This window comes from Orbicella faveolata, unplaced genomic scaffold (genome assembly GCF_042242905.1).
Source record: "Orbicella faveolata isolate gen_17 unplaced genomic scaffold, um_ofav_v1 contig_2, whole genome shotgun sequence".
Classification (NCBI taxonomy): Eukaryota; Metazoa; Cnidaria; class Anthozoa; order Scleractinia; family Merulinidae; genus Orbicella; species Orbicella faveolata.
The window spans coordinates 23,687,364-23,705,214 of record NW_028301547.1 but is presented as its reverse complement, the minus strand read 5'-3'; the positions used below and the strand labels follow the sequence as shown (position 1 = coordinate 23,705,214).

Sequence of the window (17,851 nt, the reverse complement as noted above, 5' to 3'; positions counted from 1 at the left end):
AGCCTGCGAACGCAGACGTATTTCCGGCTGTCGCTTGTCTCCGCCGAAAATAACGTCTGCGAACCCGAGCCAGGAAACGATTTCTGTGACGTAGGAATCACAGTTTAGCTCACGTAGCCCCAGAACTACTGTGCGAGGTATTAGCTGCGAGGAGCACTCGAGTTTCATTCGATCATGGAATCTGATTGGCCAAGGAGAAACAAAACTCATTACGTCACAGAAATCATTTCCTGGCTCGGGTTCGCAGACGTTATTTTCGGCGGAGACAAAGCGACAGCCGAAAATACGTCCGCGTTCGCAGGCTATCGTTGACTTTTCTCAGATCGTGCGCGGGAGCTGCCAGCTAATACAGCCACCTCCCCCGGCTGGGACTGCGATGAGAAGTGACTGTTTTTTACCCGCAGAGCCCACCCGCAGGGGGTCTAGGCCTAAGTCCGCAAGTATAGGGTGAAGGTTGGGGTTAGTATTTAGCATTAGGATCAGCAGGTTAACACAAGAGTGGAAATTCTATAATTTTCCATACTTCCCTTTCTACCCAGTCAAGTCTTCCGTTTTGCGCTGGCGTCCAGTTCTCTCGCGATTCTATCTGCGCGTTTAACGATCAAATTTAAGAAATACGAGAAAATAGAGGGTTGTGAACAGTCTACGCTACACCTGGCTGGAAATACTCCTTGAATCCTTGCTTCCAAGAAGAATTATACCAACGTCCTAATATATTACATTGTCATTATGCACATAATTTCATGTGTACAATCGGTGTCGGTAGCTTATTTAATATGAAGTTGATACAAACTTTCCAGGGAGAAAAATATTCAGAGTTCTAGGAGCGGACGAATTCCAAAAGCGAGCATCAGTACACAAGAATCAAGCTGACTCCTGACTCGTCAAAAATCTTAAATAGTTCCTTTAATCAAATCGCTTTTTCTTTCTTGCGTCGCGTGTTCCTCACAAGTGTTAGCTTTAGAGAGGTCACTTTTAAAGTAGACAATAAAGTAAAATCAGAAGTCTCCTGAGTAAAACCATATATATCCACACAGCAGTATGCTACTCGTGTCGTCACGCAACGTGCTCTCACCGTCGCGTGACGACTGTAATGACGACCTCCAAGAATCAGTGTAACAACACAAGTGTTCTTGCCCTTTGTCCGTCACGCAAGGCTAAGCTCAATCGCGGCGTTACATTGCCACAAACAAAGGCAAGTATTTTCTGTGCTAGCGAAATCACCATTGGTTCTGGTCTTGCATCTGGTTGGATGAATGGTACAGTAACTCTGTCCTGATTGGTTCAATTGAAACACTTACACAATGCAAAACCGCCATGACATCATCATTCTCAGCAAGGCAAGGAGAAGTAAATTAAAGTGACTTCGGTTGTGATTTTTTACCGAGAGAACAGAAGATAACTCTGATTGATGCAACCATTGATGGAACCCTTATTGTCAAGGTTTCATAACACGCACCAAATGAAAAACCAAAACGATCAAGTTTAAAAAATGTGCCGTCTTTCGAAAATAGCCAAACAAAATTATATTAGTTAACTGAGGGGTTCTTTGCCTTTATAGCTGTAACTGGCACAACTGCTCGAAAACTGGCAACAGAAGAATATTCCAGGGCGTCAACAGCACGAGAACCAAAGATGACTGAGTAGCTTACTTAACTAACGGCATGGCAGCAATTGACATCTCGAAAAGGTCAATAACTGCTGTACTTCAAAAAATATCTGACTCTGTGACCACATCATGAACTGAGACGATACATCGTTAGTATTTCCGTTTAAAAGCAAGCCATTGAACAATGCAGCTTTTTCTGTAAGTTGACTTCATAGGTGGAAGACTGCGTAGAACGGTCTAAAAAGGTTGCCATTTGCCGAGAATAGTGTCTTTAATGGCGTCCACGTATTGTGCAGGAACCCAGTAGATCCAGTATCTAGAAGCTTCTGTTGGTCCCAGCTGAATGGCCTACAACAAAAACAACAAGACCGTTTAAAGAACTTTAAACAGAGCTGCAATATATATGGGTTGACCAAGCGTGAGGTCAAGATGGCTGGTTATTGGCCAAGTTCTTTTTTTGCGCGTTTTATGAACACGTAAAAAGGGGAGACCAATGTCCAGCAATCTTGTCCAAACAAACTTGGTCAATAAAGGATTTATTATATGAAGCACAATATCATTTTCTTGCGGGACCCAGTGGGTAATCCCGAGCGGGCAAGAGAGCGCCATCTTAGCAGCTCGGGTAGCCAATCACAATGTAGGAATGGGTTCAGCCAAAACCAAAAATGTTATATCTAGGCAGTTTCTACTCATGCGCAATGAGCCAGTCAGAACTGATGCGAATGGTGCCAAGCATTGGAAAAGTGAAAACAGTTTCTTTGATTCTTTCCGTTACACCACTTTGTACGAGTTTGTTTCCGAAACAACAGTTTTAAAGGGCAGGCGCTCCGCGCTGAGCTCAAGTTCGAGCGGTCAGGGTTAGAGCCCTGATCACCCTCACTGATTACGTGATGTTCTTAAGCAAGACATAAGACTCCCACCGTGCCTAAAACTCCATGCCAAAGAAACCGCACGGTGACTGAACTCTGGGTCAATAGGACTCTCAGGCCAGATAAAGACTTGACATGAAACGCTAACCCAGGATTTCGAGCATATTATAATTTCAATACTGAATTGAAAAATTCAGATGCTCGCTGGTGTCAAAAGGTACATATTTAAAAATTTCATACAACAAAAGAGACTATTTTGGTGTGAGTTCGTTGCCTGGGATGAGAGTGTGGGTTTGAGAGGCTTCCCAGCAAACGCCAATTCGCGCGTTCCGCGCTGACATCTAGAGAGAAAAATAGAAACTTGCATGGGCCAATCGAAGCCTAGCGTTTTCTTTACGGCCAATCAGAGGGAAACTTTCAAAAAACCAATCGTGTTTTGGCGCGAACTTTCCCGCGCTTGGCACCAGTTACATGTTTCGTTCAAGTTTCTGATTGGTTTAATCCACTGTTCTTATGACGCCATATTCACCCGCTGTGCGATAACTGGGGCAATGCAGGTCGCAAATTTGATTTCGATCAAACCTTTCCTCCAACATATTCCAACTGGATGGTGAAATCACTGAAATGGCTCAAACATTTTCACACAACAGTGCTGGATAAGAAAACTACGAGGGAGCCGTTTGAGAAGGGCGTTAAAAGCGCATTTGTGAGGAGATTCTCTTACCATCATATGATATTCATCATGGTCTTCAATTGGTTCTGATATTACATTTTTTATTGATCCCATAGGTATCTTTTCTGTTCGCTCTATATGAAGAAAAAACAAACCGATAATTAGTAACTTTCTATTTAATAAAAAATTTCACACAAAAAACAGGTCTAGCGGTCTGTATTTGGGTGCGCGTTTGAGGGCTGGAATGAGCGTTTGGGTTCAAGAAGCTTGCAATCGAACGTGCGAGGAAAAGAAAAACAATAATTAAGAACTTTTCATATAATCAAAAGCTTGCAAATATGGATAGACTGAAACATAATGAAATTGGCTTATACAAACTCTGTTATTGCCTGGGTAATTCTACATATGTACTGACAGTCTTCTCTTTTACGGCCAAAGCTGAGAACACTGAACGTGAAATTCCCCGACCACCTGCCCTGCCACGCCCATGATATACACACAGTCCGTAATTTGGTGTTAAAGAGTAAATAAAAATATAGATTCTTTAATGCCTATCAATAACCGATAGATGTTTCATTATTTTGATAAATATTTGGCATATACCGTAAAGTCTCACGTTAAAGCCCCCCACCCCGGTTATAAGCTCTTCTATTTGCTAACAAAGATATTATTCCGGATATAAGCTCCCCCGGATATAAGCCCATCTAATGTATAAGTGCGTTCCTTTTGCGTTTCTTTACAAACATCAAAATTTTTATTCGAAAGTTACAGGCTAATAATAGGGTAATAGCTCTAAAGGTTCTCAGATACGTTTTATCTCGTCGTTCCAAAACATTTTTTTTTCCGCTTATATGTCCATCCCCCCCCCCCCCCCCCACCCCCAGTTTATAAGCCCACCCAAAACCCCTGTGAAGTTATATAAGCCCAGGGCTTTAACGTGGGTTTTTACGGTAGGCTCTTGAATTTTTAGAGACTTTTTACAGGCATATAATTCTTGGTAGACCATCCATAAAGTCGCCCTGTTGTTTGCTTGCTTTTAGCATTTATTTTAAAGGCAGGGTAACGAGTAAGGTGACTATATGTACCCTACCAGGAAGTTGCTGCTCTTTTAGCTATACTGAGATACCTTTTGTTCCAATCCAAAGTTGATCCAACTCAAGTTTGAATGTTAATCTGACTTTTCCTCCATATTTGTTGTACATCCCAGCAATTGGAACATTTGGTAACTTTTCCTATACAAGAATCAATTAATACAGATTTCATCTCTCACCAGCCTATGGTTGGAGAGGAATGTCACCACAGTACCACCATAAGCCGAGTACCGAAATTTAAACCCAGTCCCATACATGCATAAATCATCATCCCAATATGATAGAAAATGAAGTTAAAAAAATAGCTCTTGGTTTGAGAAACACACTACAACAGTGGCCCTAGCCAGAGATCCCAAGATGAGGATCATAATACGCTAATATGATTTTTTGGGGGGGGGGGGGGGTGGGGGGGGATTTTAAAGTCAAATTCCAGAATTTTGTAAAATGGATTCAACAAAATCACAAAAGTTTACTTTTTTATTCTTGATTCCTGGCATGATGTCATCTGGTTTTCCTTTGTCTAAAACCTTTTTATGCATCTGAAAATGACACAAATGACAATCATTTCTCAGTGCACCTCCAACAGCAAATCACAAGTAAAATTGATGATTACGATGTTCCGTAGAAATGAAAGAGAAATGAAAAAAATATATATGTTTTTCATGTCTTGAACCTTTTGTTTACACAGAGGTTCCTTTGTAGACCCTGTTAAAAATAAAAAGACATTAAATTAAATAATGAAAAGACAGACTATAAATTCATATTTGGTTGAAATTTTTTCAATTTCCTTTGTATCAGATTGACAATGGAAAGGAGACAAAGAAAATAACACTCAAACTGGCCTAAAAATAACCAAAACAAACACATGGCTTCATATGTTTTAATAAACAGGCAGTCACATAATTAATATACATGTATGGTCATCATATGACAACCCTATATGCATTTTGCCCTGAAGCACATTTCAGTATGCAAACAAGGTCATGCCCATTGTAGTCTGGGGCTAGTGGATTTCCCAGGAGGGCTAGTGAATTCTATTTGTCACTTGCCAGATGAATGTGTGAAATTTCTTACTAGGAAAATGTTTTGATTTACAGAATTATTGTGAGAGATGAACTTTTTGAGGGTTAGTGAGAAGGAGTTTTGGGCTAGTACATTACAGTTAGAACTTGCCCAAAGGGAAAGCCCCCAAATTTGTTTTCTTTGCACCCAGTATTTCCAAAAACAGAAAACCCTTTATCCCACCCCTCCCTACCTGAAGTTGTTTTCTCTTCTTTTAAAGCCCCTGGAGGCGGGGGAGTGACTTTCATGACATCATTAATGGTTGAGCCTACAACCATCATTTTTACACCATTGGTGACATTTAATTCCCTTAACGTTTTGCTACCATCCTTGACCAGCCCTATGAAATAAAAGGAAATAAAAATAAATGATTCTCCCCCGTGTTATATTGTTCAGATGCTTAGCTCCCTGTGCAACTGGGAGGAAATGCTTCTCTGGGAATAAATGTTGAAAGGTAATGACCAGCATTGTGCTAAGATTCCCTGAACACATCAACAGTTCTCGTTCACTCTTAAGGGTGGGGACTAAGGCACTGTGAGAGTAAGGTGTCACACCCAACACCACAACACAGTTACTTCTGACAGCACTTGAATATGTCGTGGTTCAATATTACGCTTTGGTACAGTTTGGTAATTTGCTTTGTCAGGGGTGGATTGGGGGGGGGGGGGGGTGGATTGGGTGGCTAGCTTCTCCTGGTAAAGCAAAAAATGAAAAAAAATGAAAAAGATTGTGAACATTTTGGCAGAAATAAAGCCAAAAACTTTGGGCAGCCCCAAAGTATCCCTTCCTTTGAAAGATCCTGGACTCCCCCTGTTTGCTTCATATAAAATATATTGCCATACAGCAGAACAAAGGAAAATACCAAATTGTACCAAGAGCAAAATTGAACCACAACTGATACAACAATTTTATAAAAGGCCAGTAACTAACTTTTTTGTAAAAAAAATCTTAACATATTTTCAACGAGTAAGTTCTTCTCAGAGTTATTGGTTAAATTCTTACTGAACAACAGGTTTGCCTTTTAAAACACTTTACAACTTGAAAGAGTGTTACCAAACACTGATATAAATGGCACTGACAAATCTTTGGAAATAAATGACTAATTCCTGCATGTCATTACCTTTGTACATTAACTTTTGCATCGACACTGGTAAACCTGTTTTGAAAGAATTATATTCATTACAATAACCACCACAAAAATACTAGTCAAATGATAAAGCTCAGCAAGGCTGAGTAAGCCAAGTGCAGATGAAAAGGAAGTAACTTCAACTTAAGAGGCCTTCCAAGGGGTAAATGCGACAAGTGACATGACCCTGAAAACCAGCAACACAAGAATTTCTAATCAGCAACAAGCGAATTGAATGCAGCACTTAAATTCGACAGCGACACAAGAAGCACAAGAAAAGACAGTGACATTGACCTTTTTGGACTTTTTGCCTATTTAGAAATTGTATTCTCTTGTAAAGTCTGTAAATGTCAGAAACTTGTGTGCTTTTCCTTTTCATAAACTCTGAGAGAATCAACCTTGTAACAGCAGCGACATATGATTTCATGCGGAAAAATGACAGTGACATTTGCTTCTGCTGATTAGGCAACATTAGTACACTAAAGGATGTGACATGGCGACATAGTTACCCCCTTGAAAGGCCTCACTAAAGACCAGATATCCATTATGTCTGGGCAAAATCTAGACATCTGGTCAAATGTAACCCGAGTAAACTGACTCTATTCAGTGTTCAATTCTTCCCTGAGAGAGGAATTTTATGTTATTACAATAGAGACATTGAAATTTGTCCTGATAAAGTCCATATATAGAGATTCATATTTGCTAATCTCTTATTTGGATTTTGCCCAGTTTAACAAATAGATTCCATGTTGCCATGTGTCTGTTCAGTAATTGATCACAGATGGCATCAAAATGTGCTGAGAACAAAAAAGTGGCACATGAGGCCATGGCCGAGTGTGTCACTGATGTTCTTACCACATTTTTACATCTTTTGTTATCAATTACTGAACAGGTGCACCGTAAGATGGGATAAAACATAAAAACAACTTGTTGATGTTGTTATCTATGCATCTGTCCTTCACTTGATCATATAAGTAAGAACCAATCAAAAAGCCAGAATAATTTGACATATTATATAAATTGGATTTTTGCATGCAAAAAAACAGCTACCATTAACCAAAGACACTAAACATATTTCTCCATGAAGTACTTGTCTATTGTGAGATAACTCTCCAGTAATAGAAGACAGACTCACTGATAATGTTAATAGTGGAGGGGGACAGGGAGGGCGGGAATGGGTGGGGATGGGAACCTAGGAGTAAAAGGGGTGGGAACCTTACAGGAGGTAAGAGAGGACAGGAAGTGGGACTCCAACCTGGCAGGAACACAGAGACATACATGTAGGAGGGACGGTTGCAACATTGTTCAAAAATATAGGGGAATACAGAAGGTACCAAGGGGAGGTAGACAGCCCACTTAACAGATCAAGTTCTAATATGCAAAAAGTAATGCAAAATCAATACAACATACCATATGAAAAACAATTGGCCTTTTAGCAATGAAAGAGGTATTATTTCATAACTGTTATTATATCCCAGACTCTTCTTTAATATGCCAGTTACCAGGTATGAGTAAGAATGAATTGTGTTCATTTTCCCCCTTAAGTCAGTTCGCCCAAATCCAGTTCACCCGGACTGAAAGTTGGTTCATCTGGACTGTAAGCTCTGTAGTCAGTGGATTAACAAACGAGAAAAGGCATGTTTTGTGTATTTTTGTTTCATCATCTTTTTTGCTTGTTTAGTTTAAAGAGAGGTGAGTTACCACATCCTTCTTTGAACTTTCAGTTTCGGCAAAGGGACTTTCAGTCTGGGCAAACTGACATCAGGCGAAATGACCAGTTACTGAAAGAATACCTGCTATCTAAATTAACAATACAAATGTTTGACCAAAATTACCCTTCATCCACACCCAAATATTTTATTTCTTTGTTAGAGAACATGTCATAACATGACATGTCAACTAATTAGTTGAAATTGCTTGCATGACCATACAACCAAAACAAATTTTGCCAGACATTACACTGATCTCTTCCAGGCAGGGACTGCAAAGATCTGGGAATTGGGATGGCACCCCACACCACCCCAAGTCATATCCAAAAATCCACTCAGCCCGAAAAATCACAAGCATTGTACTGTACTCTGCTTTTAAAGTTTACAATAATATATTTTTTTTACCGCACCGTTCAATAAATTCAATTGTTAAATAGCAATGATGTGTTAAAACTGGATTTAAACAGGGCAGAGGCAAACAAACTTAGAAACGTTAAACAGAATGAAACAGGGCATTAAGCGCGAGCCAACATGTCACCAAACCTGTCAGATTTTCGATGTGTTGCTTCAGGCTATCAGCTGTTTCATCAACAGGAAAAGTAACCTCGTAATTTTTTTTGTTCCAAACCACACGGAAACTTGCAGTTTCTCTACTCGAAGAAGCCTGGTCTTCTTCTGTAGTGTCTTTTTCTTTCTCCTCGACGCTAAAATCTTCTTTTGATTTTTCGTTCATACATTCGGTTTCGTTTTCGACATCAGCACTTTGCAGACAACATTTTGGCTGACAAGGGTCCGATCCCGCAGTTTGGTCTGGTTCTGCCTTCAACTTGTCCTCTGTATCTACGACTGAAAAGAGAGGGAAAACATTTTAAACAGTCTCTTTTCGAAAACACTTGAAATGTTCAAACACTAGATTTCCGTGATTAGATTGATTTCAATACATCAAGGGAAAAAAAGTACCAGAGCCTTCTTCTTCCGCCATGTTTGTCCTCTCTCAGAGACCATGCGCAAAGATGTATTTACTGATCGCAGGCTCGCATAAAAAATCAAAATGGCGGACGTTCCGGAAAATGCACCCGAACGTAAGCATGATTTGCCATGTGTTTCTTGACTTTAACAAGTTCGATCTGTGAGTTTTGTTGCCCGACCTTACTCCTTTTCCTTTAACTGATAGACTGCCCCGGAACGGGAAGCGAGCAGGCCGGGAAAAGCAGCGCTTGTCAAGGTTGTCCAAATCAAAGTATTTGCGCCGCCAGCAAACCGTTGGGACCAGATCCAGGTAATTTGTTTACACGTAGTAATATTTGGGAGTGTACTTTATATTTAAAGTCACCGTAATTATGTGTCCTATGTGTGTCCCCTTAAAAATGGTAAATCTAAATAAATGCATTGTCACTGTTATTTTGCTGTCTTGTCGTGGTTTTCTGGGGGAGGGGAGGGGATTTGTCTTATGTGCACGTGCTTGCCAGGCTGATTACACACAGGGTGTGACAAGTACCCTAAGTCAAAGTGTCCCGAGTTACAATTTTTTTTTTTTTTGTGAGAGAAAATTCCCAAATATTCCTCTCAAATCTTTGTGATATCCTTTTCTAACATGCTTCCCCATCACAAATGTTTGGAGCCTTGATTTCTTCTAAAATGCTAAGAAAGTCTTTACCTTGAAGAGATTGCACTGTCTTGCAAAGTCTCACATTTACCATTTGCTACCCCCTGCCTAGTCCATATAATTATATTCTTGGTTCAGTGCCGTCTTGTTTTCTATCATGAGCAGTAATGCTGCCAGAAATTGCAGCATCAATAATAAGAATACCAATTTTTATACTTTGCGTAATGAAATAAAATAATTTTGTATTGTTTTAGCTGTAGAAGAGGTAAAGGAAAGAATGTCCTCAGTGAAGCACAAGATCCTGGTGTTGTCAGGCAAAGGAGGAGTTGGCAAAAGTACTTTTACAGCCCATTTAGCACATGGGCTTGCAGCTGATGACAGCAAACAGGTAAAAATAAATTATTCACTTCCCTGATTCACATACATGTATCATATTTCTGTCATTCATAAGTACAAAATCTAGGTTAACATACCATAATGATTCGATTTAGCACCCTCCTTCCAATAAGTGCCCCCTTTTGAATAAGCGCCCCCTTCAAATGTGTTTTTATAAATAAGCGCCCCTATTTTAATACTATAATATTACAGTGCCGTCAGAGTACATATCAACAGAGGTTCATCTTCCTTAATTGTTCACATACAGTACTTAATGCCGCTTTACAAGAACAGTGGTCTTGTTTGTGTTTCCCTCAAAAAAGGAGTTTCCCAACTATTATGTCCATGTGAGGGCATAATTCCTTCAAACAAATGATCTCATCTTTAAGTTTTGTTTTGAACATTCGGGTTGTTTCTCAAATTAGAAATAAGCACCCTGTCCTAAATAAGCACCTTGTCTCAAATAAGCACCCTCCTTTGAGGTACCAAAAGTAGATAAGCACCCGGGCTGCTAAATCAAATTATTACGGTAATAGTTATTCCAACCTGGATTTTTTTTTTCAAAAATTGATGATTATCTGCATATTTCAGATTGCAGTATTGGATGTTGATATTTGTGGTCCTTCTATTCCTAAAGTGATGGGTCTTGAGGGAGAACAGGTGAGATTTGCTGTCTGACCACCAGACTAAGAACTTCTGATGTAGGTACATAGAAAATTTAGCATAAGAGATCTTTCAGGTTATAGAGCAACATTGTGTGAGACAATACTGTGATTTACCATACCCTTTGAGCAGACCTGCCAACTCTCTCTTGATTTTTCCTTTTCTCATGGCCTTGCAACAAGACTCCCCAGCTCATGATTTTTTGGGGAAAATTCTGAAATGAAATACTACCCTGTTGACTAAAAAATAGAAAATTAATGGGGAATGCTAACTAGTGCTGGCCATAAAGTGATAAACTTATAAATGGGAACGTTTTTCTTACCCACCATAACATTTAATGATTTGTACTATACTGTGTGATTTGTGCTTTTGTTTACCATTTTTTGAAGACAGAAGTTAACCCTGGACCTTGATTTCATGCTGACTTTCCCTGTAATCTTTGCAAGTTCATGCAACATGTGCTGGGTGGGAGAGCGATCCCATATCAGATCAAAATGGCTAAAAGAAGGATTTGTTGAATTTTTACCAGGAAAAAAATAGAATCTCACTCTCTCTACTTTTTGTAGAATCTCCAGATATTGTTTGGTCTCTTTATTTCCCTTTATCAGGGGTTGACAGGTCTGAACGAGGGCATTGACAATGTTGTGGCACTATGCCAAACAACTTAACTGGAAAGTTAAATCTTACTTTTGTTTGCTCACAGGTACACCAAAGTGGCTCAGGATGGTCACCTGTGGTAAGAATTACAATAGGTGTCCTTGTTATGTGGTAAAGCTTCTGTAATTTTCTATTTAAATTTACTCTCTTTGAGAGAACCAGATGATGAGATCATTCATTCTTATCACCTGCTCAGTTACTGCGCTTATATTGTTTCACTTTAAGCCTGCATTATTTGATTTGTTTTGTTCAGTATGTAGAAGACAACCTTGGTGTTATGTCTGTGGGGTTCTTGCTAAGCAACCCCAGTGATGCTGTCATTTGGAGAGGACCGAAGAAAAATGGTAAGGCTTTTAATAAATAATTTTATTCCTTTTTCATTCTTGGAGGAGGTGCTTAGGCCTAAAGATTACTCCACTAGATTCTGGACTCAGTGGTCCTGTCTTTGATCCCTGGTTGCCGGGTTACTGCATTGTGTACCTGTCAAGACAGTTTCCTCTCGCAGTGCCTCTCTGCACCAAGGATTATAAATGAGTACTACAGCTGTACCAAACTATATGCCAGGGGGAAATGTTGTGAGGGAGGAGCAGAACAACTTGTACTTAGTACTGGCCTGATTTGCTGCAATTCTTGAATGCAGACTTTTAACTTCCTACAGACATATGGAATTAGTGCCTTGGCCTTTAGCAAGACACATTTCATATACACATACTCTCCCATCCAGACAGTTGCTATACTCAAAGTGTTGCAAAAACTGGAGCTGGGAACAGCGTTGTGAACCCTGTTTATGTTCCAGAATCAGTAGGCCAGAAAGTAAAAAAAGGTTTTAAATTAATTCTCTGTATTGCAAAAGAGTTAAAACATGCCTCTAGTCCATCTGACCACCACTGGTATGTCTGTTGTCAGGTTTAATTAAACAGTTCTTACGTGACGTTGACTGGGGTGAGGTGGACTTCCTTGTGGTGGACACACCCCCGGGCACCTCTGATGAGCACCTGTCCATTGTGCAGTACTTGAGCAACACATATGTCGATGGAGCCATTATCATAACAACTCCACAGGCAAGGACATAGATCAGTTAATTACAATTCTCTCCAGATACATGTCTTGCAGAAGTCCTTGAGGGTGTAAAGTGTATCCTGTTCAATTTGTGTTGTGAACTTCTTGTTGAAGTCTGTGTGCTGACAAAACTGGTTCCATCTGATTCAAAGCCACTGCCTAAGCCATTTACTGCAAGACTGCAGGCCTGTATTCTTATGGCAATTGCTTTGTCCACCTCCCTCCCTACCCACGTCAACTTTTTTCCTGGACATGCCTCTTGTTCTTGTTCTCTTCTCTTTCTTGTGATAGCTTGGGATGGGGAGGGGGAGGGGATGGTGTTACATTTTTGTGTTTGTTATTATTGAGGCTATACAAAGTTCAGCATGTTTTATATAATTATTGTTGATTTTCTTTCATTTCAGGAAGTGTCACTGCTTGATGTGCGTAAAGAAATCAACTTTTGTAAAAAAGTTAGAATGCCTATAATTGGAGTGGTGGAAAATATGAGTGGTTTTGTTTGTCCTAAATGCAAGGTAATTACTGTGCAACACAAAAATACCGACTTGCTGTAGTGTTCAGGTTGTAACAATTTCCTCTTTTCCCTCAAGGTACACTTAATGAGAAGTTTACAAATTGAATGTTTATTGTTTCTTATAAAAGGCCTGGCGAGTGGTGCAGTGTTGTGTGTGACACAAGCTGGCAGCATACATTACATATACAATAACATACATACAACCTCTATTTAAACACAGTTACATGTCACAGATTTCAGCGTGTGTGTTTGTAAAAGCGTGCCCTCAGTCCCTGAATGTTGTTTTTCATTCTACTTTTAACTTGTTGCAGTCACGATGTTTTTGTGTGACACTTTCTGGAAATGTTTCAACTGTGAAATTGTACTCAATGTTGGACATTGTATTCAGACCTCTCCCAACAAAATTGTTTTTTTGTTGTTGTTGTTGTTATCTTTTATCGACACAGAAAGAGTCTCAGATCTTTCCACCGACCACAGGAGGGGCTGAGAAAATGGCGGCTGATATGGAGATACCCTTTCTAGGCAAAGTACCGCTGGATCCCAGAATAGGTCGTTGCTGTGATGAAGGGAAATCTTTTCTGTCTGAAGTGCCAGAGTCACCGGCAGCTGATGCTTACAAGCAAATAATTCAAAGTACGTTCTTGATCTTGGTAGATAACTTGTGAAAGGAGCTCAGTCACGGTATTTTTAGTTATTTTGGCCACGTACAAAATTGCCTTTAAATTGAAGGAATCCTAAAAATAATAGTGTTTTAAGATAGAAAAACACGAAAGAAATCATAAGAAATCATAAGGGAACAAGGATGGTTGAGGATGGAGAAGATTGATAAGGATTATAAACGACCAACTTGAAAAATATAGGCTAAACTTTTCCACAAACCGTGACGTAGCTCCCCCAAGTGTGACACACTAGACGTCTATAGCGGCTTTCAATTGAGTGTCGAAAGGTACTTTGGTTTTGCACTTACTACGCTATATGATTGGCTTAAAAATCTCGCGCCACTTTTTCATCCAATCAGAAGTTAAATTAAAACCAATCCTGAGTCGATCGCACACGTTTTCCCGCGCTTCGCGTCAGCTACATGCGAGTAACGATTGGTTCACTGTATTGTTTGTGTCCTTTGTGATTGGCCGGAGTGATTACTTTGGTTTTGGTTTTACGACCATCAACTGAAAACCGCTTTATGCTGCAAACAGTCGTTATAAGTCAAGTGCAACGAATAGCAGTTATAAGCACCTGAAATTAAAAAAAAAAAAAGAAACACGAAAAAAACATAGAAATAAGTTATGTTATACTTACAGTATCAGTAATCCACCGACAGTTCAACTGGAATTACTTCAATCGTTCAATAAACGGACACCTTTGTAAAACCTATTAGTGACTAGCGCTTTTGTCCTTGTGCTTGATTGTTAACACATTAAAGCCCTGATTAGGACGGTAGTCAATCGCACTTCTTTGTTGTGTGCCCGACTGTTACGATAACAAATCACAGCGCGCCCTTGGTTGTGCGAAAGTAGTAGAACTTTGCACGCGCTCTATTTTTTGTGTTTTGATTGTGACGTTATTGTATTGCGCGCGCTCTATGTTACGAGTGATTGTTACGTTACTGAAATCGCGTGCTCTGCTTGCTTTGTGTCTCACTACAATGTCAGGCCCTGTCCACACTACGCCGGAGAAATTTGAAAACGGAGGATTCACTCTGAAAACGCATCAAATGTTTTCCGTCCACACTACGCCGGAGATAATTGAAAACGCAACAGTCACCGGTCATTTTGGATTTGTGTTTGAGGAAAACTTGGGCAAGGAAATCACATGATTATCGTATCGTCATTGTTTTCGGAAAGCTCCGTTTTCAAATTGTTTACCGTCCACACTGATTAAAACGCAAAGCCGACGTTTTCAAATTCCTGCGGTTTGAAGAGCGTTTTCGAAAAGCTGCGTTTTTGTGTCGGATTGGTGTGGACGGTACGCCTAACCGTAGAATTAAAGCTGCGTTTTCAAATTTCTCCGGCGTAGTGCGGACAGGGTCTTAGTGTATCGCGAGTAATTCATGAATTGTCATCACTTTCTTTTTTTCAGAGATTTTAGATTACTGTGGGAAGAAACTGGATGACAATTAATGGCAAATTGTTAAAGATTAAGGAGAACTGCATAGAACAACATGCGCTGATGAGTGGTATCGCCTGAAAATAACGCTCAGACTTACAACCATCGTCGACACAGGATAAAAGTAATCCCACGGATTGAAAGGACAGGAAGACGAGAGACTTGATTACTAACTACAAACATGCCTTTAAATAAAAACCCGACTACACACTTAAGCTTGCTGCAGAACAGTTAGGCAGGTTGATAGTTAAAGATAAACTTCTTCCTTCTGCTTCTGAAACACCCATGGACTGATATGCATGATAAAAGAACATGTCTCCAACACAGTCTATCTGAAAAGGAAGCAAAGAGACGTATTGTTAACTTTGAATGATTGCACTCATTCAGTTGGCGCCGGTGAAAATTTTGTGTGCAGCTTGATTCCATGGGTCATGTCTAGGAAGGTTATGTCTAGGAAGGTAGGTAGAGATTAGAATGCTAGAATATCTTGTAGAGATCACGCTTTGCGCCTTCTATGCTCCTACGCAGACTTTTGTTTGACTCGTAATGCGTCACGCACTTCCAGTGTCTACCTACGCCGTCGTAATATTGTCACGCCGGCTGTCACTCAAGCTTGCTGTAATAAGTTTAGCCGTGTGACATTGGTTCGTATCAAGAAATTTCAAGTGGGTTATCTGTGGTTTCATGGTCTCACTGATTGTAATGTGATCTCCTCTTACGGTGTAATTACGTTGTCAAGACGATAGTGATAGCGAGGAAATTTTCAGCTGTAAGATATTCTCTTGATGTGCTAGTAAATTCTTAAAACTCACATAAAAGGTAATGTATTACACTTAAGGAAAAATTTGAATTTCAATCTTGGGACTGTTGTTGCAAGGGTACGTTTGCAGAAACCGCCTGGCTGCGAATGAAGTTGAACTACCGTAAATCCTCGAATTAGCGCCCCCTCGAATAAGCGCCCCCTTCAAATAAGCGCTCCTCCTATCAGCCAATTTAAAATAAGGTCCCCCCCCGCCTCGAATAAGCACTCCCCTCCCCTCCCCCATTTTGTGGACGAGTAATGAGACAACAAATAAAGGATTTATAGTTTTCGTCGTGTAGTATTAGATTTGTATGTTGTTTCAGTTTGTGAACACGTTAAGTTTGGAAAAAAATTACAAGTACTAACGGTGCCTTAGGATCAGCTTTTTATGACGATACACAGCTTATGTTGCCGTTTTTGCGCAGGTGATGTATCAAAAATTGATCATGTCAGGCCACGATTTGGGAAAAATTTAATAAGTCCCCCCCCCCGTTCGATTAAGCGCGCCCCGTCTTCTCCTAATTTTGAAATTAGCATGCCGGGCGCTAATTCGGTACAAAGAAGGCACCGCCAAATAAGAACCTCGGAGCCATGTAAGAATATCGATACAATGGAATCCCGATTTCTCGAACCCTCGTTTTTTCGAACTTCCCGGTAACTCGAAACAAAAGTCGTTTCCCCTCCTTAGTCAACCGCTGTAATTTTATCCCCGATTTCTCGAACTAACCGATTTTTCGAATCAATTTTCGTTTTCCTTGGAGGTTCGGAAAATCGGGATTCCGCTGTATATCATTCTAGCTGGCTGTGCACTTCAGCTTTCCTGGTCTCTTTATAAGATCGGCTCACCCTAGGGCATGTGTTGTGGGGACGTGAAGCGATGGCAAGCCCCTTTGTGTGTACGCATAGAACGCATGTTGCAGGGACAGTACGCCAGCTGGTGCGCACGAAGCGAATATTGATTGATTTCTATGTCGGTTTGTAAGAGCAGTGCACACGATACTTCATGACGCACAAAATTAAAACCAGCGGATTTTCATGCAACATATTGCGGGGAACGTCCGTGCAACGTCTATCTCGGCCGGAATCAAAGCGACAAGGGAAGGGGGATGAAATTAAGCTAGTCAATCGCAGGGTTACCCCCAGCATTAAGTTCGTCGGTACCCATTTATACACCTGGGTGTAGAGAGGCGCTTTGAGAGTAAAGTATTTCTCCCAAGAACACAACGCAATGTCCCCGGCCTTGGCTCGAACCCGGACCGCTCGATCCGGAGACGAGCGCACTAACCATGAGGCCACCGCGCCTCCCACAATCTTAACTTTGCTATTCAGAAATTGTTCAGCCGGAATTTCATCGGATTCCTAAACAAACACTGTAATTTCTGACGATGTTGCCTACTCGTCAACATGGCTTCCAAAACCGTGATAAGGTCTGATAAGGTCTATCAATACCAAAAACATCCACGATGATAAACTGTGGCTGGAAACCATGAAGATAAGGAAGTGCAGAGATATCATGCCATTTACCCATTTTATTAGGCTTTATTGTATACGCAGATATAAATGCAACATAAATATTGTCTTCCGACATCTCGTCTCCATTTTGAATTTTTTTTTAAATAAATCACTAAGCGGTTAAAGCATTTTTTAGTTTGACCAATTACTTAATTTACTGACCGGTTTTAGGTAATGTAACCGTTGGTGTCCTTCAGTTAAGTAATACAGAGCGTAAGCTTTTATGTAAAACTGGGGGCTGTCTGTTGTTTACAGATTAATGATCTCTTTGCATCCCTAAATTCTTTTCAACTTACAGTAGCGGAATGGAAAAATACCATGAGAACGAGGATTTCCGAAAGGACGAGTCTTGTCTTGTACTTGCTCCTCGTCACAGTTTCGCATTTTAAAAAGTTTAGCCTAAATTTTTCCGTTTTAA

General features: G+C 40.3%; 2 protein-coding genes across 2 annotated transcripts; one reads left to right on the top strand and one right to left on the bottom strand.

Annotated features, from left to right (window-relative positions):
• Nucleotides 1-739: 739 nt before the first annotated feature.
• LOC110065200 (ubiquitin domain-containing protein UBFD1-like) lies at nucleotides 740-9,160 on the bottom strand. Its single transcript, XM_089288953.1, has 9 exons — nucleotides 9,100-9,160; nucleotides 8,683-8,985; nucleotides 6,425-6,460; nucleotides 5,498-5,644; nucleotides 4,916-4,947; nucleotides 4,716-4,781; nucleotides 4,278-4,383; nucleotides 3,203-3,285; nucleotides 740-1,957 (listed from the first exon to the last, which is right to left on the bottom strand). Exons 1-9 carry the CDS (start codon nucleotides 9,119-9,121, stop codon nucleotides 1,847-1,849), a joined length of 906 nt encoding a protein of 301 aa, XP_089145079.1. The 5' UTR covers nucleotides 9,122-9,160; the 3' UTR covers nucleotides 740-1,846.
• Nucleotides 9,161-9,167: 7 nt separating this feature from the next.
• On the top strand, nucleotides 9,168-15,937 carry LOC110065199 (cytosolic Fe-S cluster assembly factor NUBP1 homolog). Its single transcript, XM_020772308.2, has 10 exons — nucleotides 9,168-9,221; nucleotides 9,314-9,418; nucleotides 10,000-10,133; nucleotides 10,712-10,780; nucleotides 11,487-11,519; nucleotides 11,694-11,784; nucleotides 12,347-12,501; nucleotides 12,904-13,014; nucleotides 13,460-13,646; nucleotides 15,093-15,937. Exons 1-10 carry the CDS (start codon nucleotides 9,191-9,193, stop codon nucleotides 15,131-15,133), a joined length of 957 nt encoding a protein of 318 aa, XP_020627967.1. The 5' UTR covers nucleotides 9,168-9,190; the 3' UTR covers nucleotides 15,134-15,937.
• Nucleotides 15,938-17,851: the final 1,914 nt, after the last annotated feature.

Bases quoted from the DNA above. Each gene is read 5' to 3' on its own strand.
- LOC110065200 (XM_089288953.1), bottom strand. From the start codon at position 9,121: ATGGCGGAAGAAGAAGGCTCTG. The intron at 5,645-6,424 runs GTAATGACATGC...TTTATTTCATAG, and splicing joins GCAAAAGTTAATGTACAAAG to GGCTGGTCAAGGATGGTAGC. The intron at 4,384-4,715 runs GTAAACTTTTGT...ATTCTTGTATAG, and splicing joins CAGGAATCAAGAATAAAAAA to GAAAAGTTACCAAATGTTCC.
- LOC110065199 (XM_020772308.2), top strand. From the start codon at position 9,191: ATGGCGGACGTTCCGGAAAATGCACCCGAAC. The intron at 11,520-11,693 runs GTAAGAATTACA...TGTTTTGTTCAG, and splicing joins GCTCAGGATGGTCACCTGTG to TATGTAGAAGACAACCTTGG. The intron at 13,647-15,092 runs GTACGTTCTTGA...TCTTTTTTTCAG, and splicing joins TTACAAGCAAATAATTCAAA to AGATTTTAGATTACTGTGGG.